Source organism: Betta splendens, chromosome 14 (genome assembly GCF_900634795.4).
Source record: "Betta splendens chromosome 14, fBetSpl5.4, whole genome shotgun sequence".
Taxonomy (NCBI): domain Eukaryota; kingdom Metazoa; phylum Chordata; class Actinopteri; order Anabantiformes; family Osphronemidae; genus Betta; species Betta splendens.
This window is the reverse complement of record NC_040894.2, coordinates 11,273,116-11,296,729: the sequence shown is the minus strand read 5'-3', so window position 1 is coordinate 11,296,729 and position 23,614 is coordinate 11,273,116. Positions and strand designations below refer to the sequence as shown.

Here is a 23,614-nt window from a genome sequence, read left to right as displayed (position 1 = left end):
CTCAGATACGCCTCAGCTCCAGACTCTCAGTGCCATATCTGAGAAGGATTCTAACCTTTGCTCCGCCATGATTCCTGTGTTGTTCTGTGACTGTAAGCTCATGTCTGTGTTTTGAATTGCAGACAATCACTCTTCCGTCTTCTGCTCTGCCTGGCCTTTGAACCGTTGTCTTCTCTTCCTCACACTCTGTGATCAGCCCTGTTTTTTTAGACCCATTTTCTGAGCTTTTGCTCTATCGTTTTTTTTTTTTCTTCTTGTTTCCTGTTTTTGTCAAGAGTCAGTTTTGTTGTGGGCGGCACGATGGTGGCACTGCTGCCCCACACAACCTGGGTTTGATTCCAGTCACCAGGTGCCTGTCTGTGTCTCTCCCAGTTGACAGGGACAGTCTCCAGTACCCTGCGACCCATGAGGTTAAATGATTCACACAACGCATTAATAGACCAGTCCTTTAGTCTAAAAACCTTATACAGCACATCTTTTCTTGGGTTTATCACCAGGATCATGATCATGATTTAGATTGTTTCCTGGGTTTAGATTGCAGGAAGGTGAACCGGTGACTAAATTATATGCAGGTGTCAATAAGAGTGTGAATGTCTGACTGTGTCCAGCCCACATTGTCCCCAGAGATGAACCTGAAACCCATTCAATGTACATGTATGTGTATCTTGCCTCAATGACAGATGGGTAGAGTCTGGCAAGGACAAGTGGTGGATGGATGGATGGATAAATCCCAAAAATTAAAAGCTAAACTAGAAATATTCGCCAAGTCTAAAAGAGAAAGGAAGAAAAAAAAGAGAGATGGAAAAGAAAACGATTCCTTTAGGTAAAAATGATAAAAAGCTCATGCATACCTACAATGCCTTAATGAAAGATGAGTAGGAAAAGGTCCTAATAGTGAATTAAATGAAGGTTTTGCACATTATTGCATCACCTGCACTTTATTCTAATAACACTCCAGGGGCCGTAGACGTTGATCAGGTGAGTATTACAATGGCAGATGTACTGTAGCGTTTGCCTGATGATTCAAAACTCAATTTAATAACAACATACATGTAAATAAAAATGCCTTTAATGAGAACTAGATGTGTGATTAGATGGTGAAGACGTCAGGCCTCTCGTCCTTTCTACCGCCTCAGCTCCGATCTCCCTCCCGCTCAACTCGTCCTGTTCATTCATTGTCTCCTGGAAGTCTCCACTGAGTTGGACATAAAAGTTTTAAGCATGACTCAGCACTTAAATATAGTTTTTGCGCTCAAACCCACATTCAACAGTGGCCTCCTGTGAGACGATGGCGGCGACGCTAAAAATAGCATTCATTGCGCGTGTTTGGGAATCTGTGTCCAATCCATATCTGAGCAATTAAAGGAGGAATCCAGCCGTAGCCCAGCCCTCCTGATCCTGTCAAGATCCATCAGGTGTCAGCATAAATGTCAAGCTCCGCTACTCGTTCACCCTCTCACTGTCTCTTTCTTCACATCTCTCTCACTTTCCAAGCTCCATAAATGTCATTTCATCATGCACTTGTCTTCATTATGACTATTTCCCCCCTTTCTTTCCCCCGTCGTGGCCCTCCCGTGTGCTCTCACGGCGCTCAGCCTTTTTTTTTTCTCCTTTCATCTCTATTCTGTCATTCCGCTCCCCTCCTCGACAATCCTGCGCGGATCCTCCCGTCTGTTCTCACCGTTAAGAAGCCACACAATTGGATTAGCTACATCTGTCTCTATTTAAAGCAAGGAGATGCAAGGGAGAGAGAATTCAATACCCAAATAGCACAGAGCCCAACGTACCCGCCCCCCTCCCAGCCTCCCACCATCAAAATACAGAACCAATAATTAGAGCATAGGAGTAGACTTCCACTCTGCTCCATTATGGACACAAACAAAGATGTCCGCGCACATAATGCTGTGTAACGCCTGGGCCTGCTTTTTGCTGCATCAGTAAAAAAATAAAAAACGGTGAACTCACCCCTGTAGGACAGCAGTGAACTTCAAAGCACACTGCGAAGAGCACAAATATGCAAACATCATCCACTTCGCTTTAAAAACTCAAGAAATGGAGCAAAGTCGATAATCTAGTACGCGAACAGGAGCGTGGGTGAAATGTAGAACATGGGCGTTGAGCGATCGATCACGCAGCGTCGCCAGAGCATCAGCGTGAGGCCGATCAAGCACATGGCAGCGGAGACGCCAAAAGTAAATTAGCTTTAGCTTCGCGTGCGACGTCCTCGCCTCGCGCGCTCGAGCCAAAATCGTGCCGGTGAGAAGAATTGACGAATTTGCTTCCTGGTGTAAGCAGTTAACAAAGAGCAGCGCGATGTGAGACGATCATTAGAACGGAGACAAACACAGCGTTCCCCCCGCGGAGTCTGGGAATTGGAGCACGAGGGGAAAGAAACATGCAATTAAAATACCTTCATCCCTCGGTCTGTTCAGCGTAGACTCGTCCTGCTTTTTCGTGAGCGGACCTAGGATTCAAAGAAAAGGGAAGAAGACAGAAATCAAAGAGTGCATCTGTAGGAAATCAAGAAGGCTCAGAAGGCAAACACAGCAAAACTATGACATGTTGTGCTCTGTTGTGTATCCTGGCAGCTGATGCCAAAAGCGCTCACAAGGATTTCACTGTACAGGTCGCCCCAAACCCATCTGTTGGATTTGCTTGGAATGGAGTCACAGCCTGACCCCAGAGGCCACTTATCCTCAACCCTTCTCCGATTCAGCCCTGACACTTTGTAAAGAAAAAAAAAAAAAATCAATGAGCAGAATCAAGCCATCGCTCTTTTCAGGCAGGAACAGCGAGGGGGTGCCAAGACGCCGCTCCTGCTGCTCCGGTGCCGCCGCCCCCCAGGGCCGAAGGGTTCTGGAGCACTCCGGGAACCCGACCGGTGGAACACGCACACGTGGGCGGCCATGGATGCAGAAATCCTTTCCCACCATATCATCGAAGGCAAAGGTGACGTCTGACATTTGCACAGTCACGTGACAGGACCCCCCCCCCCCCCCCCAACACACACACACACACACACCACCACCACCACCACCAAGGTCAAACAGGAGCCACGCATTAAGCTTTAATGGCACCTCCTGTTAACCGTCCCATAGGGCAGAGCCAATAACCAGCATTTATCACAGCGGGCCCTAACTGATAAGCTCCCGTTCCTTTGTTTATTTCCTGGTTCCCGTTAGTGCGGCTTTCCATCAGCGCGCAATTACTTTCGCCTCCCGTGTCGTTCTCAGTCACTGTCTGCACGTGCGCCGCCGAGTCATTAAAGGCGCTCACGTTGGCGCGGCCACGCCACACAAGGCGTGTTAACGGCGTCCTTATCGTCTGTTGCCGTCCTCCCCGACCCGCGAGGCGCTGCAGTCTCTCATCCTACAGAATACTCTGTGTCGGCGTGCCAAAGGGGTTTATCACTTCGCCAGTGTGCTGCTGACATGTCTGTTTCCTATTGATGAAAGAGACTCGGTGCATCGGCGCACTCCACAATTACAAGAATGCATTTTCACTCATCTCTCTATATGAATATGGTTTCCTGATGTAAAATGTTTATCTTGTGCCTAAATGGAAAAGGATCGATGCTGAATGGATTTGCTGCATCCTCAGAGTAGCACTATGCAGCCACCAGATCCAGACAGCACTTCCAGCCACGGGGGGAGATGATACAGCACTGGGCGCAGGGCTCCGGAGCAGACAGGTGGACAGGCCGGTAATGGATAGAAAGGCACATTAAGCCTCCATCTTGTCAACACTTCTCCACTACTTTGCAGCACTTTCAAACCACACCTTGCCCTTTAATGGAGATTTGTCAAACTCCATTTGTTTTTTAATGCTTAATAAAGAAATAATCCATATGCAAGGAAAAGCTTTAATGGAACATCAGACCTGATTTCAGTGGCCAATGTGTTTTTGACATGTATTGCTCACCTTATCAAGACCAACTGCTCATTTTTCATGCTTAATCTTTATTTATTTAACAGAGACACCTGCTTAAATTACACAGCACTCCTGTAAATATTTTCATGGTATCTGATGTTTAATCAGGTTGTCGCTGTCGGTGAAGAGCACTGGCATCAAACCCACTGCACCTACGTGGAAGCGGTTTCCCGTCCAGTATTTCTGCTGTCAGTCAGCCTGGTGACGGTCGCTCTGGCTGCGGTGCTTTAAGCTCATCAGGAGCTGCCGACAGACAGCTGTTGCGACAACAGAGGTGTTGGGAAAAGGTTGCATAGTGTGTGGACTGAATACATCAAACACTTTATGTGGATTCCCAATAGGAAGGCTAGGACAGGCAGGACAGAGCAGCCAATGAGCTTCTTCGTTTCCTGCAGCTCAAGGTCAAATCTTGTCCAACCTTTCTAGTGACCTTAGCGCGTCCGTGCTGAGGTAAATGCTAATGCACGGACGCTAGCATTTTGCGTCAGTTGGGAGAGGGAACAGGTCACTGGACAGTCAGACTTGCTCGTGCAACTGTGAAAGTCAGGGATCACCAAAATCACAACAGGTGAAAGTTCTTAACACGTAAGAAGATTTGAAATAAAAAGTCATTGCGATGTTGAAGTCTTGGCTTTTAACAGCTTTCAGAAGAAATACTAGAAATTGCAGACAAACTTATGTGAAACCAAACACATGTTCCCATTTGCCGTATTAGAAAGGTCAGCCTGTGGGCTGATTGTCACATGATGCAGTGGGCCACTGGTCAGTGAAATGCACTGGCCTGTGCAGGAGCATTTAGCTTGGGTTGTCCCAGTCCTGTTTGACCTAATGCAGCTCCAGCTCTCAGTCAACAGCTTTCCTGTTCGGTTCAGTGAGCTAGTGGTCAGAGCACAAGCTGTCTCCCGTCCCTCTCCATTTCCTCAGTGCAGTAAATGGGATGAAGCTGCAGTATGTCATGTCTGTGGTGGCCTGTCTGCTTGACAAGGTGTCAGACACAGCTTCAGCTCCCCTGCATCCGGGCAGCAGCTTCCAGCACATGCTCTGCTGTCTTCCTGCTCTCCATCTCATCTGCTGCGGCCCCAGCCTCCAGCGCCATCCCTGCCTCCACTGTCCTTCTTCCTGAAATATGTTTTTTAATAAAGAGCAGGGTAAATGGCTGCTCTAGCGGCAATAAAAATGAAGTATCTCGGGCCCTTGGCTGAGGAGTGTCTTGAGGAAATAGGAATGCAGTGAGACAGTTCTAGTTCTGCCTAGCAGGCTGGCCACTCAACATGGGATGAGGTAGGGAACAAGAGGGAGACAAATGGAGAGCGTAAAACCAGCCGCCCAGTCAACAAAAAACACTTGTGTTTATTTACATTTTTCTGCAAAAGTATTTGAATTTCATTTGAGTTGAAGCAGCATGCTGCACAGCGGCCTAATGGGAAAGGCCACTGATCTGATTTGCATTCAGAACAGTGACCCCTTCTACCACCATCTGCATAAAGATGGAAGAGAACGGAGAAGAGCAAGCCGAGGAGGCAGGGACGGTTTCAGAGAGGAGAGAGCAAGAGGGCTGAACAGACGCAGAACGAAAAGGGAGCCGTGGATCTCCCTCCGTCCAGCGAATTGCAGAGAACGTGGTATAACTGCAGCGCATATGGCAGACAGCAGCGTCATTGAAGCTACTTAAATGTGATTATTGTTTGGAAATCAAGTAGACTCAGCATCACGATCTTCATCTGCCCTGAGTGCATACAACTGCTTGATGCTAAAAACGGCAACACGGTACCTTCGTTCAACCCTTTACACTTGGCTGATCATCACTTTTGAACTAGTTTAACCCATAGTCTGGCTGAAAGATTAGAGGAGAAAAGACTTGGGCAGCTGTTGTTTAACATGCAAACAGTGGACATGCATGCATTTCTGCTTCATGCCTCTTTTGGTTGAGATGCTTCAAAGCCTTAATACCACAAACGGCCCCTCGCTGTGCCTTAATGAGGTGAGATGCTGTTAAGAAGAATTAAAATTCATCATCTGGAAACTATGAATAGTTAAAATAGGTTCTAGGCCAAGCTACCGATAATGAATAAGACATTTTACTCAAGAACAGTCAGCCGCTAGGTGACGAAACCAGAAAGATCAATCCTCTGGGAACCATGAATGTCCTTCTCACCAGCATATCTCACCATGAATACCTGGGATACTGCACATAAATTCAATGACTTACGTTCAGAGACGCCACTTCGCCACCATGTAAACGCTGTGATAGACTTTGATAATAGCCACACGTGATGAATACGGCCCACTTTGTATCAGGGGGCACTTCACTCTGCTCGGCCTCTATTTCGCTTTCACGCACAAGGCAAAACATATCCTTGGGGAGCGCATCAGCCTTGTGTAAGCAGTGACCCATTACAGTAAGTGACAGCTTCTGACAAGCAGACAGGGATACATATAAAATCTGTCTCACTCATTTGCACACCTTTCCTCCTGGGAGCAACACAGGCAGCACATGCTCTCGGTGAGTAAGTGACACATGTGTACGTATGATATCCAGACGACATCGATGCTGGATGCGGACCGAGATCTAATCCCATTTAACAGTCCTGTCGCCTGTTTTTAGCCTCTCACGTCTCTCTGGACTCTTTGTTCGGCAGTGATACATCTCTCTTGAGCAAGTCTAAGTTGGGCGACGTGTGTGGTTGCAGTAATGTTTTCCCCTAGAATATTGTCAAATGACCGATGCAGCCTAGCAACACAGATTCTGGTACTTTTATTCTTGAGGATGAGAGCATATCAGCTCTATTAATAACAATAATGCTACATATGATAATAGTAAAATCAGGCCTCTATTTAACTAAAAGGCACACATCATACAAAAACCAGCCTTTCTCATACAGTATTTTCTTAAAAGCGCCCTGACCACATGGAAATCTGCAACGTGGTTACTGTAAAGGTTACTGCTTTTGCATTTAATTAGGACTCTTTGAAGGTTAACATTTATTAAATGTTGTTCTCATAAAATTCTTTTGTGCCGTATACTATAACTTTGTTCATTTGAGTCAAATTCATTGTTCTGGGCAACAGGCCCACATGCTGAATCTCATTTATAATCAAGGAATTCTGAAATGTATTATCAATATCTGAGGACGAGATTATGTTTATGAATATTCATGAAGGGTATGATGTACTTCAGGGGGGGTAGTGTTTCTACAACTGCTTCTGCATTTGTACTGATTACAATAAAATCACGTCAGCTTGACTCTGATCCACTTCAAATCAAAACAGCAGTTCAACAGATGCGACTTACCGTCTTCTGTGGGCACGTAGATGTTGAGGTAAAGGCAGTCCTCACTCTGGTTCTGAACGTAGGTCGCTGCAGCATCTAGGTTGTCGGTGAACCACACTGGCAGCATGATCTCAGGCAAAACCCCATGCACATTTTGGGGACACACAGGTGCGAAATGGGTGGCGTTGCGGATCTCCTGCCAGGAGCCCGGAGCTTCAGGAGGCTGGAAGCGGCGCTCGCCGATGGGTGCGGTGGCGTATGGCACACCCAGGTACTGTTCTACTGGGCCCAGGATCTCGTTGTTGAGCTCCTTCCTGATACCACGGACTTTTCCATAGCTTGTGGAGACTATGGGGTGTTTCAAGTCCACCCGTTGACACGAGGAAAGGGACGAGTGCAGCACTAGTCCCAGGAGCCACACCAGACAATGATTAGAAACCTGTTGACAAGAGTTATGGCGTCTCCTACCATAGCCGTGGCGGCTGGCAGCATTAAAAGGAAAAAACAACATGTCCAAAATAAAGGATGTTTTAGTCGCAGCACGGGGACTTGCTGGGTGTAAACAAGGATCTCAAACTCAGAGGGTTATAGGGGACAACAAAGGCAAAACGAGAACCGAGGACAGGTTTTCCTAGGACAACATGGTGAGAGAGAGGTCGCATTCTCAGGTAGACTACGTGGTCTCATCCGTCGTCTGTGGAGTCCTGATGGGTCCAGAGCTGCAGCTACGGGGCCAATTACACCTGTAAGACAGAGATGGGTTTGAGTTAGCATGTGTGAAAGCAGTAGGTTTGTTTGCAGCAGCATCTCAAAAAATATATGATGGGCATTATTTAAAAATAAATAAATAAATAAAAATAATAATACACATGTTGCAGGAGCAGTAGTGGGAGACATTTCTTCTACAACCACTGTGGTTGCAGTGCCGCGTGTTTAAGGTAAAAATGAGCAGAGGTTTGTTCAGACATTATGTAGAAGTTGCGTAAGTGAAACATCACAGGCGCTGCACTCGTGTCAACCATCCCTGTGTCAGTTAGCCTTTCTCTCTCAACTCAGTTCAGTTGCTTCCTGCTTCCACATCATTACAGATGAACAGGCAGCGCTTATCTCACTCCAGCTTTGGGAGACAGAGCCGTTTAGGTGTGATAAAGGCTTTATGTGGTTCTAACTGCTGGTTGAATGCCACTTCCTCCACACTCCAGCGCCAGCTCGCCAGAAGACACAAGGGATGAGGGCAAAGCACGGCAGAAAGACGGCATGCACCGCCACAGGACGCTCAAACTTAGCAGTGATCAGACGAAGAAGACGGGAACAAGATGTCTGGACAGACGCTCAGTTTGTTAAAGTCGTCTGGGTGACTCCATCTGATGACAGAGACGAGTACGGACACCCGGGATGCTCATCTAAAGAATGTAGTGGTGTGCAAGCATAGTCAAGCTGAAAATCTAACTAAGAAGGAGATTAATGTGAATTATACACAGTACATAACTCTATGTACATACTTTACGCACTTCTCTAAGACGCATTGTGAAGAGTCGACTTAGAGAAGCAGCTTTTTCTTATTTGGAATTAAAGGGAAGACAATTTGTTAAATTTAATTTGATCTCTTTTTTGAGAAATACACATTTTGCGTGGATATGAGACAATAAAGATTGATGTCGTATCTGTCTATTAAGGTACAGATACATGTGGTAGATTACTGTATCTTTAACTAGCTGCTAAACTGGAATCTTCATTACTCATGTTTAACATGATAACAGGCAGTCTGACCATTGCTGTGTCTGTGGACGCTAAGGTTGAATCCTAGTCCGGTCCCCGGACTGGTGCAAAGACAAGGAATGGGCTACAGTGGGCTAGCACGCTAGAATGCTGGTTCCCCAAGATCATTTAAGAGATGTTTAGTGTCTGAACATACCGTATATGCATGAAAATAAAGTTGGCCTAAATTTATTAGCTTTGAAGCTGCAGCTCGAGAAGCCAGAAGTCGGCTATTTGTTCCCAGCCTTTATTAGAAGCTACTGTAGGCGAACCAGCTGCCGGCCTTCGATTCAATGGCTAAATATGAGAAAAGCTGTTTCGTGATCTTCTCATCTTGCCCTGACAAAAAAGCAATATGGTACCACAAAATATGTCAAGGAAAATACAGAAGAAAGTGGAGGAAAAATACATCCAGGTGCGAAGACGCGCGGTAATCTCAGATGTGAGTCAATAGTATTGGGGAGAGGAACGATTAAGGGGGAGACTGGAAAGATGAAGACGCACAGCAATCAATAGCCGGACGATGTGCATTATACAAAAAACTGTTAAAGTCTGTGATCTACAGTTATTTACACACTAATGATTTTAAAAGTCATATTTGCGTGTAAAAGCGTAAACTCCGACGCGGCGTCAGACGCCACACGTGATGGTGAGCACAGATCGGCCCGTTCTCCGCCCCGTCGCATGTGCCTTGCAACGGTAGTACGGCATCATCCCGAACATCTGCTGGCGTCAAACCATCCGTGAGCTCCTGACATAAAACGGGATGCGCTGACACAAATCGCCGGGCTGTTGTAAGCTGCTCTCTTTGGTCTTTTATGTAATAGGCACCCTGTCAGATGAAACAAGGCGAGGTCGCTCTGCCAGTGGGACACTTTTAGGAGTGGATTTAAACTGAAAGGTCAGAGCGGTTGGTACAAACTTTCTGCAGAGTGGTCGGATTTTGCGTCGCTTTGTTTCCACTTTGACTACACATGTGCTGCTTTGGCTGTCACGCTCTCCTCCGCTAGTCAATATCTGTGCAGAGCAGCTCGGCTGGCCAGAAACAGAGCTGAGCTGTTCGCCCAACTCGCTCGTCTGCCATCATTGTGCCCAGAACAGGGAGCCTTTCATTTATAAATAAACCTGGTGGTTGTATGTTATATTTCCTTGCACTTGGCACAGTAATCCCTGCTCTTCATGCTAATTTTTTTTTTCAGCAGTGATATTTGTCTGCAATGACTGTGAAAGCAGAGTCACATTATTCCCAGGCCTACAGCTTGTCTAAATGCATCCAACATGACCAACTCAGCATAAATGGAAGCCACGGAGAACAGGAGGAATCCAACTCTCACTTTCTAGTAGGATTTTGAAGGCATGGTTCTTTAGGCAGGTAACACAAAGCACCTGTGCTGCTCTTTTGATTAAACCTGATGCTTTAATGTTCCCTTTATACTTTAATGGGCAGGACAAGATGAATAAGTTGTCCTGCTGATGAAGTCAGAGGCTAAAGGAGTGACTTGTGAAACTGGGGCCAAGATTAGACGTGTCAGGCCGCATATGCAGGCTCAGCCAAAGGGTCTCTTCATCTTTTCACACTAGACATTGAAGCTGTCCAAAATACGCCCCAGCGCCTCCCCATACAGGCTGCCAGGCTGCAATGGCGGACACGGGAATAGGAGATGAGTGAAGAAATGGCTGCCACTTCTGAAAAGTGCAGCATATCGGAATACATTTGTTCAAAAGCCACCAATGAAGAATACCGACAGCCCGTCTCTTTTGTAACCCGCAACAAATGTATCATGCAACAGGCGTAGGCTCCTACCGTGTTGGGCGTTTAAAGCAGGCTGCTGACGGGGCAGTTTCAGAGGACTCCTGTCAATTAGGATCACGTATGAGTCATCTGCCTCCAGACACGTGTAGTCGACTCAAATTAAACCATGTGGGCGTCATTTAATTTTAGGTCACAACTTGTGAATTTATTTGGTAAAAAGCATGTCACAAACCGTCCAGCTGTTTCAAAACATGGCATGTAATTAGATAAAACAGTTATGAGCCTGAAACATTTTTGTTGTCAACCTTGCGACGTGTCACATAATGAAGAAAGAAGCGTCTAAAGATAAGGGGAGGGCCTTAAACAGTAATAGGCTGAGATCCGGCAGACTTTATGTCATTCAAGCTTTAAATCATATTGGAATTATTGTAATAGGATCAGTTGAACCTTCGGAGGAGATATATATTTATTTTGTAATATATTTCAAGTTGTGGAGATGAGAAATCACTGCTGAATTCAACAGCACCACTAGGGCTCCTGCTACTGTAAAGCATGTGCGAATAGCAACTATGAAGATAAAACCTGTACTTCCTCTTTCTGTAAGTTCAGGAAGTTGACCAGCCTCTTGACTAAAAGATTTACACTAGTCATTACTGACATCTTTATGTCCCATCAACAAGGAAAACAGATGCTGTTAAATGCACAAGATCCTTATGTAGAGTCTGGACCCCCTGGAGTCACTGCAGTCGTCTCTTTGTGTCGTGTGTTAATTTATAGGACTGTCCGGCTCCAGGCTGCTAATGCCAAACGTCAAGCACTTTATGATAAAAAAAAAAAAAAAAATTAAATGCATTCAGCTGCTGTATTCTCAGATTAACACACTCACTGTGTTGTCTAACTGCTCTTAGGAAAAAACACATTTATTTTTATTTAATAGGGTTTTATAGAATAAAAATTGACTTTCTGGCTCTAAAATTTTTACCTTTACCTTATTTCTTAATGCAAAGGGACAAAAGCCATGACTCATTTATATGTTTGTGGGCCTAAAGTTCAAGGCAGCTGAGCAAGAGCAATGAAAGTATCTTTTGAAAAATGAATACTATCCCATATAAGTAACCACTGACTGTCAGAAGCAGATGCCTCAACAAAGTATAGCAGATCCACTTTAATGATCAGTTGGAGCACAGAGAGGACAGAAACTGAAAGTCTGCTCAATAATTCATCCGCGCTGTATGTTTTGACAAGACCTCAGCCTGATATCTGCAGACAGCTGTTAGCCAGCGTTAGCTCTCCAACAGGGACACGCTGAATAAAGCAGGATCTACATACTTTTTTACATCTTCACACCTCGTAGCCAGACATAGTGCAGCCAATAAACGCATGTGCAGCTCGGCTCACTGTCCTTTTCAGTCTGTCCCTCCTGTAGATGTGATCTCTTGATCCATTACAATATACATCCAATCATACAGAGTCATCCAGGAGTAAAACTAAATTTTTTACATACAGCCAAGTTAAAAGTACGGAAGCATATTTTTGCTGTATTCGATCTCGGACGGTTTGTCCCGATTACCTGTGAAGGCTTGTTGCATCGAATCTGTTCCGGGTGACAATATCCAAATTAAGGTTAATCCGTCTGGGAAAATAAACATTTCAGACAGTAAGTTCTCGTCACAGTGTTAATTTCACGGGAACCACATAATTGCAGAGAACTGCTGCATTGTTAGTGCTGATGAAGGCTGTCAGCATTATCCCACAATTCATTCTATTTAGCATAAGCTCCTCAGACTCCAGCTCAATCAGATACCATAGCTGCAGCATCTCCATCTCCCTGCAGTCAGACAAATGTGGGAACGTCCACAAGGAAATATCACTGTACTGCACACTTATTATAATATCAATTAACCCCAGGAAGCGCCGGACACGTCTCAGCTCCTCCGGACGGATCCGGGCCGAGCGGCGGAGGCCAAGCGCAATTTAAGGCGCGGGTCAAAGCAAATTAAAGATTCCCCCCAATAATTAACAACACGAAAACACGAGTTGCGATTAAAAGAAGAGCTTGCAAGCCATCGCGTGGAAGTCAATTAAAGGCGCCTTAATGAAGCATCAATGCATGTTATTACAGCAGCGGCAGGGATCATAAAGCAGCAGGAGCAGGAAGGAGACGGAAGACAAAATGCCCTCTGTCACCGCTCGACCGGAAAATCAATATGTTGCTGTTGGTCCCTCCTGTTTAACACCTGTAGATCACGTGGGAAAGCCTTTGATCTGATATCTTGACAGCTACCAGTCCGACACCGCTGCCTCCAGGTGGACAGCACTTTCTGTTTATCTGTTTTCGTGGAGTGTTTGTTAGGCGTAAGCGGGAGAATGTGTCAGAATGGAGCCAAGTAGTGTGCGCAATCTGGTGACACACTAATTAGCGACTATCTAGGTGAAGTGCTAGCCGTGTTAGCGTGCGCAAAGGTGTCTGTAGGCGATACACACAGTTTGAGGGAGCAGTCTGACAGCTGCTTTGCCTCGAGCTTTATGCTAATTTAAGAATAGAATGACCCGCCAAGTTAAACGGAGATGGCAGCATAGACATAATAGCACGAGCGCCCATGTCTCACTGATTTACTACAAACTTGAAAAATTCAAATAATGATATTATCGCGGATTGTTTTGTTTGTTTTTTTGCTCAAGCTGGGAAAAACAGAGAAACCAGGAAAAGGTAGCTGCAAAGATGAAGACAATACATAAAAGCATGTCTAGAGGGGCACAATTTATAAAAGGAGATTTACAGGATAACATTGAATTAACTAGCTTGCGTTCCTCAGGCAGCCACGTACGATGCTGAGCCCGAACCCCCCCCCCCCCCGCCCCCAGCAAATCTGCAATCAGCTTTCTTCTCGACTCCAGTCTGAACGGGAGCCCAAGGAGCCAGAGGAGCTCAGGCTGACAGCGAACTCCAAAGTCTGAACGTAGCCACGAGCCAGACGCTGCTGCAGCCGAGTCTGAACGTGATCCCTGCGAAGTGATGACACGAAACAAGAGCGACACGATGCCGCTTGCTTTTACATTGCACATCAAAACCTCTGGTTCGCAGGAGAGACACAGGTGCATTTGTTGACGAATACAAAGTTCAGCAATTCCCACTATACACAGTTCGACTGAGTGGTGTAATAGTTCGCTGCATCCTATGTTTGTCATGTGGGCGTTTTATGAACATTTCTCTGGCAATTACAGACACTGTCAGCCACATTTGACTGAAAAGCAAATGTATTTAGTGCATCTGACATAAAGTTAATATGATAATAATTCACTATTATAATAATTTTTGGCCCTTGTTTTTGAGTTTAGTTGGACTTTTTAAGCCTCGTGTCTAACATCTGGGCGTACAACAGTGTAATTCTGAATTACTCACATGACGCTCCTTGGAGGGTTGCCAGGTTCACACAATACTATGCCGCAGAAGAGAGCTTACAGCTGTGAGGGCGGACGAGAAGAGCCAAGACTGAGGTCAAAATAAAGTGAAGACGAGCAGGAGTAAAAAGGCTGTGGCAGGAAATGTAAAGAGGAGAAGCCGCCGTGTCTGAAACAGAGGCAGGTGCAGGTAAGAGGGGTGACGAGCGTGGATGAGAGAGAGCCTAATGTCAAGTTACAGTTCAGCCCCTTTCTTTCAGCTGCACCACCAAGGCAGTTTATGAAGATACTGTATCTCAGTATTTAGAGATAAAATTCAATAATTTGTGAAAATTTTAAAATACAGCATGGCTTCAGCTTGTAGACACATGTGTCTTTTTTTCTTTCAAAGCTTGTGTGACATCTCCTGACTCTCTACCCTCCAACGGGGTCAAAGTGGAAACTCATGGCTGTTTACTGGGATTTTAACATTATGAACGAGTGCATTAAGCTGTTTTTTGTCCACTGATCAACTCAACTTTGTAAATATTGGTAAATGCAATGTTTGATGCAAATGACACTCAAGCAACTTTGTTCTGGATGATTCTAAACTTAATAATAAGAGGTGAGGGTGTCATGGTGTCGTGTGAAATGAGCATCAACAAAAGGCTGACAGATCTTCACAAATCTACACTGCTGCACAAACAGCTTCATTTAACCACTGGTCAGTCTGGGTTTCTTTCACAGAAGCATCGGGGGGATGTGAGGTGTTTGTTTACAGAGATGAGATAAATGTCAAATTCAAAGGTCTCACATTTTTCCGTGCATGACTTTGGCTGTAAATACAAAGGCTTCCATTAATCAAGTGCGAGAAGATGCACTGTACTCGGAGAAACACGAAACAACACTGTGTCAGTGATTTGAAGCGCTGAGGTCTCCTCAATGTAAACTGCTCCGGCTCTAATCAAACACACCCCTGCTGGGTGAAATCACTTTAATTTGAACTGTGCCCATGCTTAATTGAACTCGTGCTGCAGCCTCTGTTGTCACAGTAACGAGCAGGCCCACTGTTCGCATCCTATAATCAAGGGTAACACAAGTCCATCCCCGTACTGTAAAAATGACTTCTTATTTCGTCCTGCCAACAACTCGGTCATTAGCATCCACCTCCGTTTGCTTGTCAAAGCGTGTTTGGATGCGTACAGTACCCGTCATCCCTCACCACCGGTGGGAACGCGACGCTCCGAGGAGCATCCCGAGAGTTTGTGGCTAAGAGGCACATGCCAGCCACACCTGCGCCATTCTGAGCTCATAAAACACACTACAGCCAACAAAGGCCCACATGGCTGCCACTGTACAGCGCGTGTACACAATAATCCGTATTGTTGCAGGAGTGTGCAGTCAGTGGGGGGACAGGGTTGAGCAGCTGCGGTTTGAAAGGAGCATCAGCGCTGAAGAAGAGAAGCAAGATAATTAGCGCGAAGTGCATCGCGGAAGGTTGCGTTGGTGATGCTGCTGCGTGCGGCGGGTGGCGGCAGCACCGTACGGCCACTGGAAGCTAGAGGACTCAGCCTGGGCGGTGCACGGGCAGGTTATTTTCCAAAGCTCGGCAGTAGACTTCGCAGTAACTGACTGAGAGACGCGAGGGGCGCGACAAAGTCAATGCCATTAAAAAAGGCATTAAAAGTTGGTTCGTCTGACTTGCAATAGTATATTTGACTTTTAAAGCAAACATTATGACCAAGTAATATCTTTACAATAGTTTTTAAAATGTTACTCTAACCCAAGCTCTGCTTATAGTTATGACTGCACATCTGTCCAAATGTACTGTAATGCTAATAAAGAAGATAATATGCAAATCTATAAAAAGAGGATGAATTAAAGCATTATAGTTATGTGGATCTGGATGCACGGTGTCTTAGTACCTGCCTTTCCATCTGTTTGGTTTGGTTTTGTTTGAACTGTTTGGTTGGTGTTCCTCAGCCTGTTCTGTAACTGCTGTGGTGCTGCACTTAGTCCAGCTGAGTTTGTAGCTGAGTATCGGAGCACATCAATAATTAAAATGTTTTCAGAATGACTGGGGTAACATGCATGGTGTTTTCCCTCTCCTGCAACACACTACCATTATTTCTCTGAAAATAAACCAGTCGTCTTCTGAGCAAATGCAGGCACTCCTGCAATATGGACTAAGGGATCCCAAGAATAACACAGTGTCTTCTGCGTTGCGTTGAGTAGAGGGGAAGTGGCTTTTTTCAAACAGGTCGTTACTTTCTGTATAAACACATGACGGAAACTTTACAGCGTGTTTTTTAGATGAGCATTTGTGTTGTATTAAAAACAGCACAGGGTGAACTGACAAATTGAGAGCGTTCCTTTTCCAGCAGCAGATGTTCCATTGAGCAATACGAGAGTCGGGGCCAGTCACACAATGAGGAGCTGCTGGCTGCACACTGCTGCCGCTGGTCCAGGCACCACCACACCTCGCCAAGCACAACATTACATGATCTCCTTTTTTACGACTCTGACTGAACAGCTGCTCAAGGTGAGGTTATGCAGTATTAAATGGCACTTACTGTTACCACGGCAACCGCGGTTGTCACCGAATCAACGAGGGCTCACATCCTAAGGACTATATCTTTCTATCATGTTTTTTTTTTAGATATGAGATTGTTACGGTCATTTAACTATGGTTTATTTGCCACAACGATGATGTTTCCCGATTTTTCATCACAACGCTTTGTAATAAAATTGTGGTAAAAGCTGGTATTTGAATAAACAATAAGCAGGTGGACAAATGTCTAACAGTGCTAATGGATGTTAATGCCGGCAACATACTGTATAGCACAGATCATGTGTTGAATTCAATGAATCCATGGGGAAAATGAATATTATAACAGTCTATGTGCCATAATGATTGTTGTCGCTCTCATTTGATCACAGATGATCACAACATTTGATAATACAATTATACACAGTTTATGCAGATGGATGATATAGTTGATGGAATATAGCTCCATATCGTTCATGTGCAACACACTGAGGCACATAACTCCACTTTATTCCCGCACACTGGGGGGAACTTTGACTCAAGATCATCATTCATTTGAGTAAACACAGCTTACTGTGCGCTGCCATTCAAGCTGCCACAACACAACAGCTGCTAACACGCAGACGCTTTCTTAAGGGGACGCTCACGTTCGGTGGGACGTGTACCACGGCAGATGGGCTGATCGTGTGTAAGTCATCTCAAACAAGGGCTCTGGGACTCAAGGTATGTGATGCATTGTGCTAAAATCATTTGCAAACCCCTAAGTGTGAGGAGGCTTCCTGTTCTCCAAAGTTCTGCTTGTGGTCAGCGGACTCGTCATTACACAGTCATAAGGACGGATCACAATAAGCAGGAGCCCAAATATAAATACACAACTTAATTCATAACTACAGCGCGTGGCATAATGTTCACCGCCTTCCGCTGTTTTGCGAGGCGTTAAATGTGGAGCATCTTGTTAGTTCAGGTAGGGCCTCCGTACAGTCACCTCAGATTAAGACCAGGTCTGATAATGTGACACGTTCACACTCTCACTGTGTCATTGCTTCTGTTCCACAGTGTGACGTGCTGCTCAAACACCTTCCGCACATAAGCTGGGTCCTTAAACCAATAGAGATGAGATGTAGCTACCACAGAATTTACCTCTGTCAACATTTAAACAAGTCTGTGTTGTAAGGATGTGTTTCTATTATTTTGCAACTCTTACATTCATTTATGAAAACCAATTTATACAGTCTCACTGTTTAAACTAGAATTCTTGACCTTTGTAACTCCAGTACCAGACATCTACAGGACATGTTGTAGCGGTTTGAGCTGCTATAAACACAGCGCAGCCCTGTTTATTCAAACAACCACAGACGTGAACCAAATTGGGTGATAATGGGCCTTTAAAATGAATTAAGGCCAAAAACTGAGGGAAATTATGAGCATCTCGATATTTGACTTGAAAGCCATTAGCAACAATGTGCAAAACTAAAATGATTTATTTCCTTTTAATACAAGGGTTTGAGACCAGAGAACAAAGACAAAGAGAACTAAACCTTTCAATTATTATACTTTAAACCACACAAAAAATAGTTCCCAGTGAGTGAGTACATTCCAGTTCTGAGGCTGTATTTTTCTACCAAACCTCACAACAATGATCTTCAGCTGTTGTTTACTACACCAATGATGTGGTAGGTGCATCATTTTGTAAAATGTCTTTTAAAATACACAAATCACTATCAAATGTTAAACCCGAGTGTCTTGGGTGCAGCCAAGCACTCACCAGTCTGTATAATTCCACTGGGTGCTACAGACACAGTGGAGGTGAGGCCTCAGTTATTAACATTTTCTTTAGCAATAAATTCCTCTTTATATCCCAAGACAATAACGCTGGCCATCACGCTCCCATCTGAGGCTGCGGGAACAATGCCAGTTTTTAACAAACACAACGACACGCTTCAAGAAAGCTCCAGCTGCTTACTTCAGGTGCTCGAGCTTCACGTTCGACCGTTGTCTTTTGATGATATGCTGCAGAAAAGTTGCCACTGCTTTTTTTAAGAATTCTGAGTCACTGCCACGAAAAAAAAAGAAAAGACATCAGAGAATTAAATGTTACAGCTGCTTAATGGATCGTGTCTGATGAATTGAAGGATGGAACTGTGCAATTCAGGCAACACTTCGCCTGTGCCACTAATAAAAGACACATTAAATGATCAGATATTATAATGGGGTTTGGTGCGATAATCCCCTCCAGGCTGTGCAACACATGGTGCTACTCATGCTCCCGTTCCTCACGTATGACTGTTATGTGTCATTGTTCAAAGAAGGTTACACAAGATGGTTACCATGGCATTTACACAGGCCGCTCTCCAACTTTACTTTCCTAACGAATAATGGGTCAGGTCAAGGTATTCTCCTGCCTTTTTTTCCAGCGTGGCTGTGACGGGACTAAGAGCTGGGTCATTTTAACCTCCCTTTTCTTTTGACACTACATCCTCACGCTGAAATTGAAATCTCCCAAGCCCCCATTACCGCCGCTGCGCCATTAACCCAGGATGCGGTAAATATTTCATGTAAAGACGCCGTAGGTTGGTGAGAAACTGGGCTAGTCATATGGTGTGGGGACGTATGGATAGTAACAGTTGATACGGGGACTGACAACTTGTTTTCGCTATAGAATTTAAAAACCCAACGCACTGGAGTAGGGCTGCTTTTTCTTTGAGCTCCAAGCAAAGTCACTACACAGGTGTCCAACCTGCCAGTTACAGTACAATGCTCAATCAACAATTTGAAAAGAAAAAAATCCTGATGATCAAAAACAGGATCCATAAACAAATATACACTGTATATAGCATAAAGTACATAATACCATTCTATGATGATTAATCTCCATCCTATAGTCATTCATCTTAACTTAATTATGTGGGATAACAGCGCCTTGGTCACCTGTAGCCTAAACACTGAGACTGCGATCTGAATTATTCTTTTGTACCTTAACTATTATAATATTTTCTAAGTATAGTCAACTAACAAATTCTCACAGGTAGAGATCAAACACCCCATAAAATACTCCACGGAGTTCACCAGTAAAGCCGGATAAGATAACGCTCGGCTGTGAGCGGAATATTTAACCCCATCTGTGAAAATGTACAGTAGCATCAGGCCCCGTCACATCAACGCCTCTGGTCAAATCAAAAGCCATAGAGATAGAAATGTTTGCTTAATCAAACACTAAAATTCTTATTTTACAAAAAGGAATCAAATCATTTATTTAGTACATTGTAGGAGTCTCTTTGGCAGCAAGTGCAGCTTTGAATGGTTTTGGCCGAGTCTCTACAAGCTCCGCAAGACCTGGATTTTGGGCAGCTTATCCCATTCTTTAGGACGGATCCCCTTTGGTTGAGAAACGTCCGTGAGCTGCCGCGTTCGGGGCCCCGTACGGATGCACCACAGCGTTTAGGTCCGGGCCTCAGCCGAGACACTCAAGGTCAGTCGGAGACTTGTCCTGAGGTCACTTCAGCGCTATCTCGGCGGCGCTTTGGGTCGCTGTCGCGCTGACGCTTACTGTCACACGTCCAGTCTGGGGCTGTGTGCAGCCTGGAGCAGGTCTGACCGCTGGGTTCCGGCCCGGTGACCGAGTCCGGCCGGGTCATTGACTCTAGGAGGAGTCCTGGACTGTCACCACAGGTGGACTTATGTTAAATACAAGTGCAAAGGATTTAAGACCTACTGGATTATACAAGAAGAAAGAATTTTATTCCACTTTCCGAAGTCCAAACGTGTCATTGCCAGGCCACGTACTCATTAACACTTATTCTTGATGTGATGGTTGCCTAATGATGCAGCGCCGCTTGTGATGCTTTTGTCGGGAGGCGCTTTGAACGTGTGCTCGGACGCGGCTGGCTTCAGAGCGGTACGCACGGTTTTTCTGCGAACGGTCTCGTTTGTGCGGCATAAAGCAGGATTTATACTTTTACAACGGGCACTGTCATGAGTTATGATCGAGCCTCGGGCTGCTGAGGCAGGAACACAAGAGGGGAATAGTTACGGGCGAGCGGGATTAAAACATGTGGGTGATTCGAATAAACAAGATGAATAACATCTGGTTTTGTATGAATCACTGCTTTAATACCATTTCAGACTCGACGACTGTAGCTACAGTTAAATGGAACAAACCCCTCTTTATGAAAGCGTGGTGTCTTAGCAAGCAGCCTATGCTAATAGAGCATGAAGGACACCAGAGCAAACAGGTCAGGAAGCTACAACGCTTACTTTTATATTAGGTCATTTTGTCTCCCTGCGAGTGACTGTAGAAACTGTGTTTCCTCCACACGGCACTGCAGCATCTGAGAGCAGGCTAAAGGACCATTTCGCCAACTGTCCAATTCATGTTCCGCGTACAGTAATGGCGATGCAGTGTTTTAAAGTGCACTGCAAGCTGCATATTTTGAGTCTGTTGGAAGCAGAAGGACATGAGGCGGGTGAAACGGTGGCAGCGGAGTTTTAACCAACACATGATGGAGAAATAGACTAAACACGAGTCCTTGAAAGATGTACAGAGCTTGAGCTTGCAAGTTTGGATGTTTTAAGCTGTTGTTTAAGAGAAAACATTTAAATTTGTGGTTTTTGATTATATTTGGGACAAGATGTCTAGATCTGGGATTTGAGGTGACATGATACCGGCCTTAAGAAAATAATCACAGCTTTGCCAACAGTACAAATGTGCAAAAGTCTACAAAAAACACTTTTCAAACGTTTTCTGATAGATTTTAAATGTCACTCCTATTCTAGCTGCAGGCAACGGATCTGTGGAAAAAATGCATTCCCTAAAAATGAAAATACACCATTCCTCATCCATGACCTGTCAGAACAGAGGTCCTGTTGTCTGCCATTAACCGAACGCTGCCCAACCACCGCTGAATATTAATGGAGCCTTCCCTGGATCATCAGAGTGTGTGCATTTAATTCACAATCCTATCTGCATCTTCGAGGGCACAGGCCGTGCGTGTGTCTGCGTGTTTGTGCACACTGTGCATGTCTCAGAGCGGCTGTGCTTCTTCATTAGAGAGGACATCTTCTGAGTTTGAGGCCTGTCACACACTCCAGCTGAGATTAGTTGCGTTACAGCACAGCGGCGCGTGCGTCTAATTAAACAGGCGTCAATACATGTAATAGAGCGTTATAACACCGCTTTACACCTTCGCCATCCCGCTGCGCCGGAGCCCGCACGGGGAAGGACGTGCGGTCTAACTGGCAGCATGCGTAATGAGCGGATTCCAATTAAATCTCGGGGATCTCGTCTCCGCCACGAGCGCGGCTGAAATGACAGGTCGCTGACGCCGAATGCGCTGGTCGTGCGGAGACATGATAGCTCATCAACAGGCAAGGCCGACGGCGGGCTCCCGCTGGAAGGAGGCAGAATGTGTTGCTACTGCAACAAAGTGCTATGAAGAATTCATACGGAAATCACCAGCCCCCCCCCGATCGCGAAGACGGGCAACATGCGCAATGTGCGGAGTCACCAAAGCACACAGATTGCGCACACAGAAAAGCCACGACTGACAGAAAGCCCTCGTCACGGTTAAGAGGTGGTGCTGAACATATGGCTTACCTAAAAGACCCGATGCGAGCGCCGGAATTATGATGATGATGACGATGATGATGGCCCGTCCATCTAAACACGATTCGTCTTTCGCATCCTCTGTCGGCACGTCGACGGTGTTGTATCTAGGCCATTTCTTCCCTAATTGCAATTATTTCTCGGGAGGGCAACGCGTCGCAGGTCTTCGCACATCAGTGCACCTTCTCGGCGTCCGTCTTTCTCCGGCTTTTCCAAAAAACGCACACCTCATACTGCCCCCCACCTCCTCTCATCCCTCTCTGACAACACCCTGCTCTGTGTCTCATCCACGGATGTTTGACTTTTATGATGCCGAGATGGAGCGGCGAGCGTAAATCGAACTGGCGGAGCGAAAAGGGGCGCTCGCGGTGAAGCGAATGCGTAACGCTGGCGTCGAGACTCTCGCCTCAAAAGTCAACGCGGCGCTCCGTCCTCTTTCCCCCATTTGTCCATGCTGATAATAATCCAGGGTTTCTGCCCCGACGCACAGCGAGGGCCTTCGAACGCACCGACCGCTCCACTTAAAATGTGAAAAAGCGCCCGAAAGACACCCCACGAAAATCAGGTGTCCAATCTCCTCCTCGCGCGCGTGCGTGGATGCTCTCGCTCGCGTTTCACTCGGTATCTGATGCTCTCAAGGGAGCGAGAAGAGGCGTCGGTGTGAGAAGCGGCGCGGGGATTTTCCGTGCAGCCCTCATGGTTTTCAGAACAGTGGCTGCGGTGCGTGCTTTAAATACGAGGACGCGCAGATATGATTTTGAAGCCCGACACATGCGCTGAAGAGCGATCCCACAGCTTGTGCCCCAACAGCCGCTCTCCGACGGCCCCCTCCTCCGTCAGTGCGGTCTCCCCCCCCCCTCTCTCGCTGTCTCTGGAGACCACTTGCAATCTTTCAATCACACCGCTAGTTGTCATGACGAGGAGGCGAACGCGAAGCGGCCGCCGCGAAGGAAATGGAGCAGAGGTTGGGGATTTGCGTTTGGCCGCCGTGATTGTTTCCACGCGGAAATCTGTACCGTGCTGACGTCAGACTGTTTGTTTGTCTATGTGTTTGTTTGTTTTGGCGGCGGATTACGTTGTCAAAATGTGGAGCTGTGGTCGGAAATGATAATGAAACCCAGTATTCATCTTAAGTATAGTATTGCGTTGAGGTGATGTGATGTGAGAACCCGCAGCTGCCTGGTTCTAAATCCACCCAGTCCACACTGAGCACTGGGATCAGTTTAGGAGGCGTCATGTGTGCGTGCACCTGATGGACACACGCACGAGCACGACACTCTCTCACGCTCAACTTTAGTTCTCTATAAAGTGCTGAGGGAAACCTCTGGCTCTTTAGCTGCTAAACGAACCGTAGCAAAAAAAGCTGCAGAC

At 45.8% G+C, this 23,614-nt stretch overlaps 1 protein-coding gene across 2 annotated transcripts in view; it reads right to left on the bottom strand.

The window, feature by feature from the left end:
* The window catches only part of nlgn2b (neuroligin 2b), a 42,984-nt gene extending 19,926 nt beyond the window's left edge, over nucleotides 1-23,058 (bottom strand). The window contains exons 1-3 of one of the 2 annotated variants that reach the window (XM_029174597.3): nucleotides 22,235-23,058; nucleotides 7,223-7,944; nucleotides 2,411-2,464 (exon numbers count right to left, since the gene is read on the bottom strand). In XM_029174597.3, the coding sequence (XP_029030430.1) occupies nucleotides 2,411-2,464; nucleotides 7,223-7,712 (544 nt within the window). In that variant the 5' untranslated portion in view covers nucleotides 7,713-7,944; nucleotides 22,235-23,058. The remainder of the gene's footprint in view (nucleotides 1-2,410; nucleotides 2,465-7,222; nucleotides 7,945-22,234) is intronic. The other variant, XM_029174596.2, reaches the window with a different exon arrangement.
* Nucleotides 23,059-23,614: the final 556 nt, after the last annotated feature.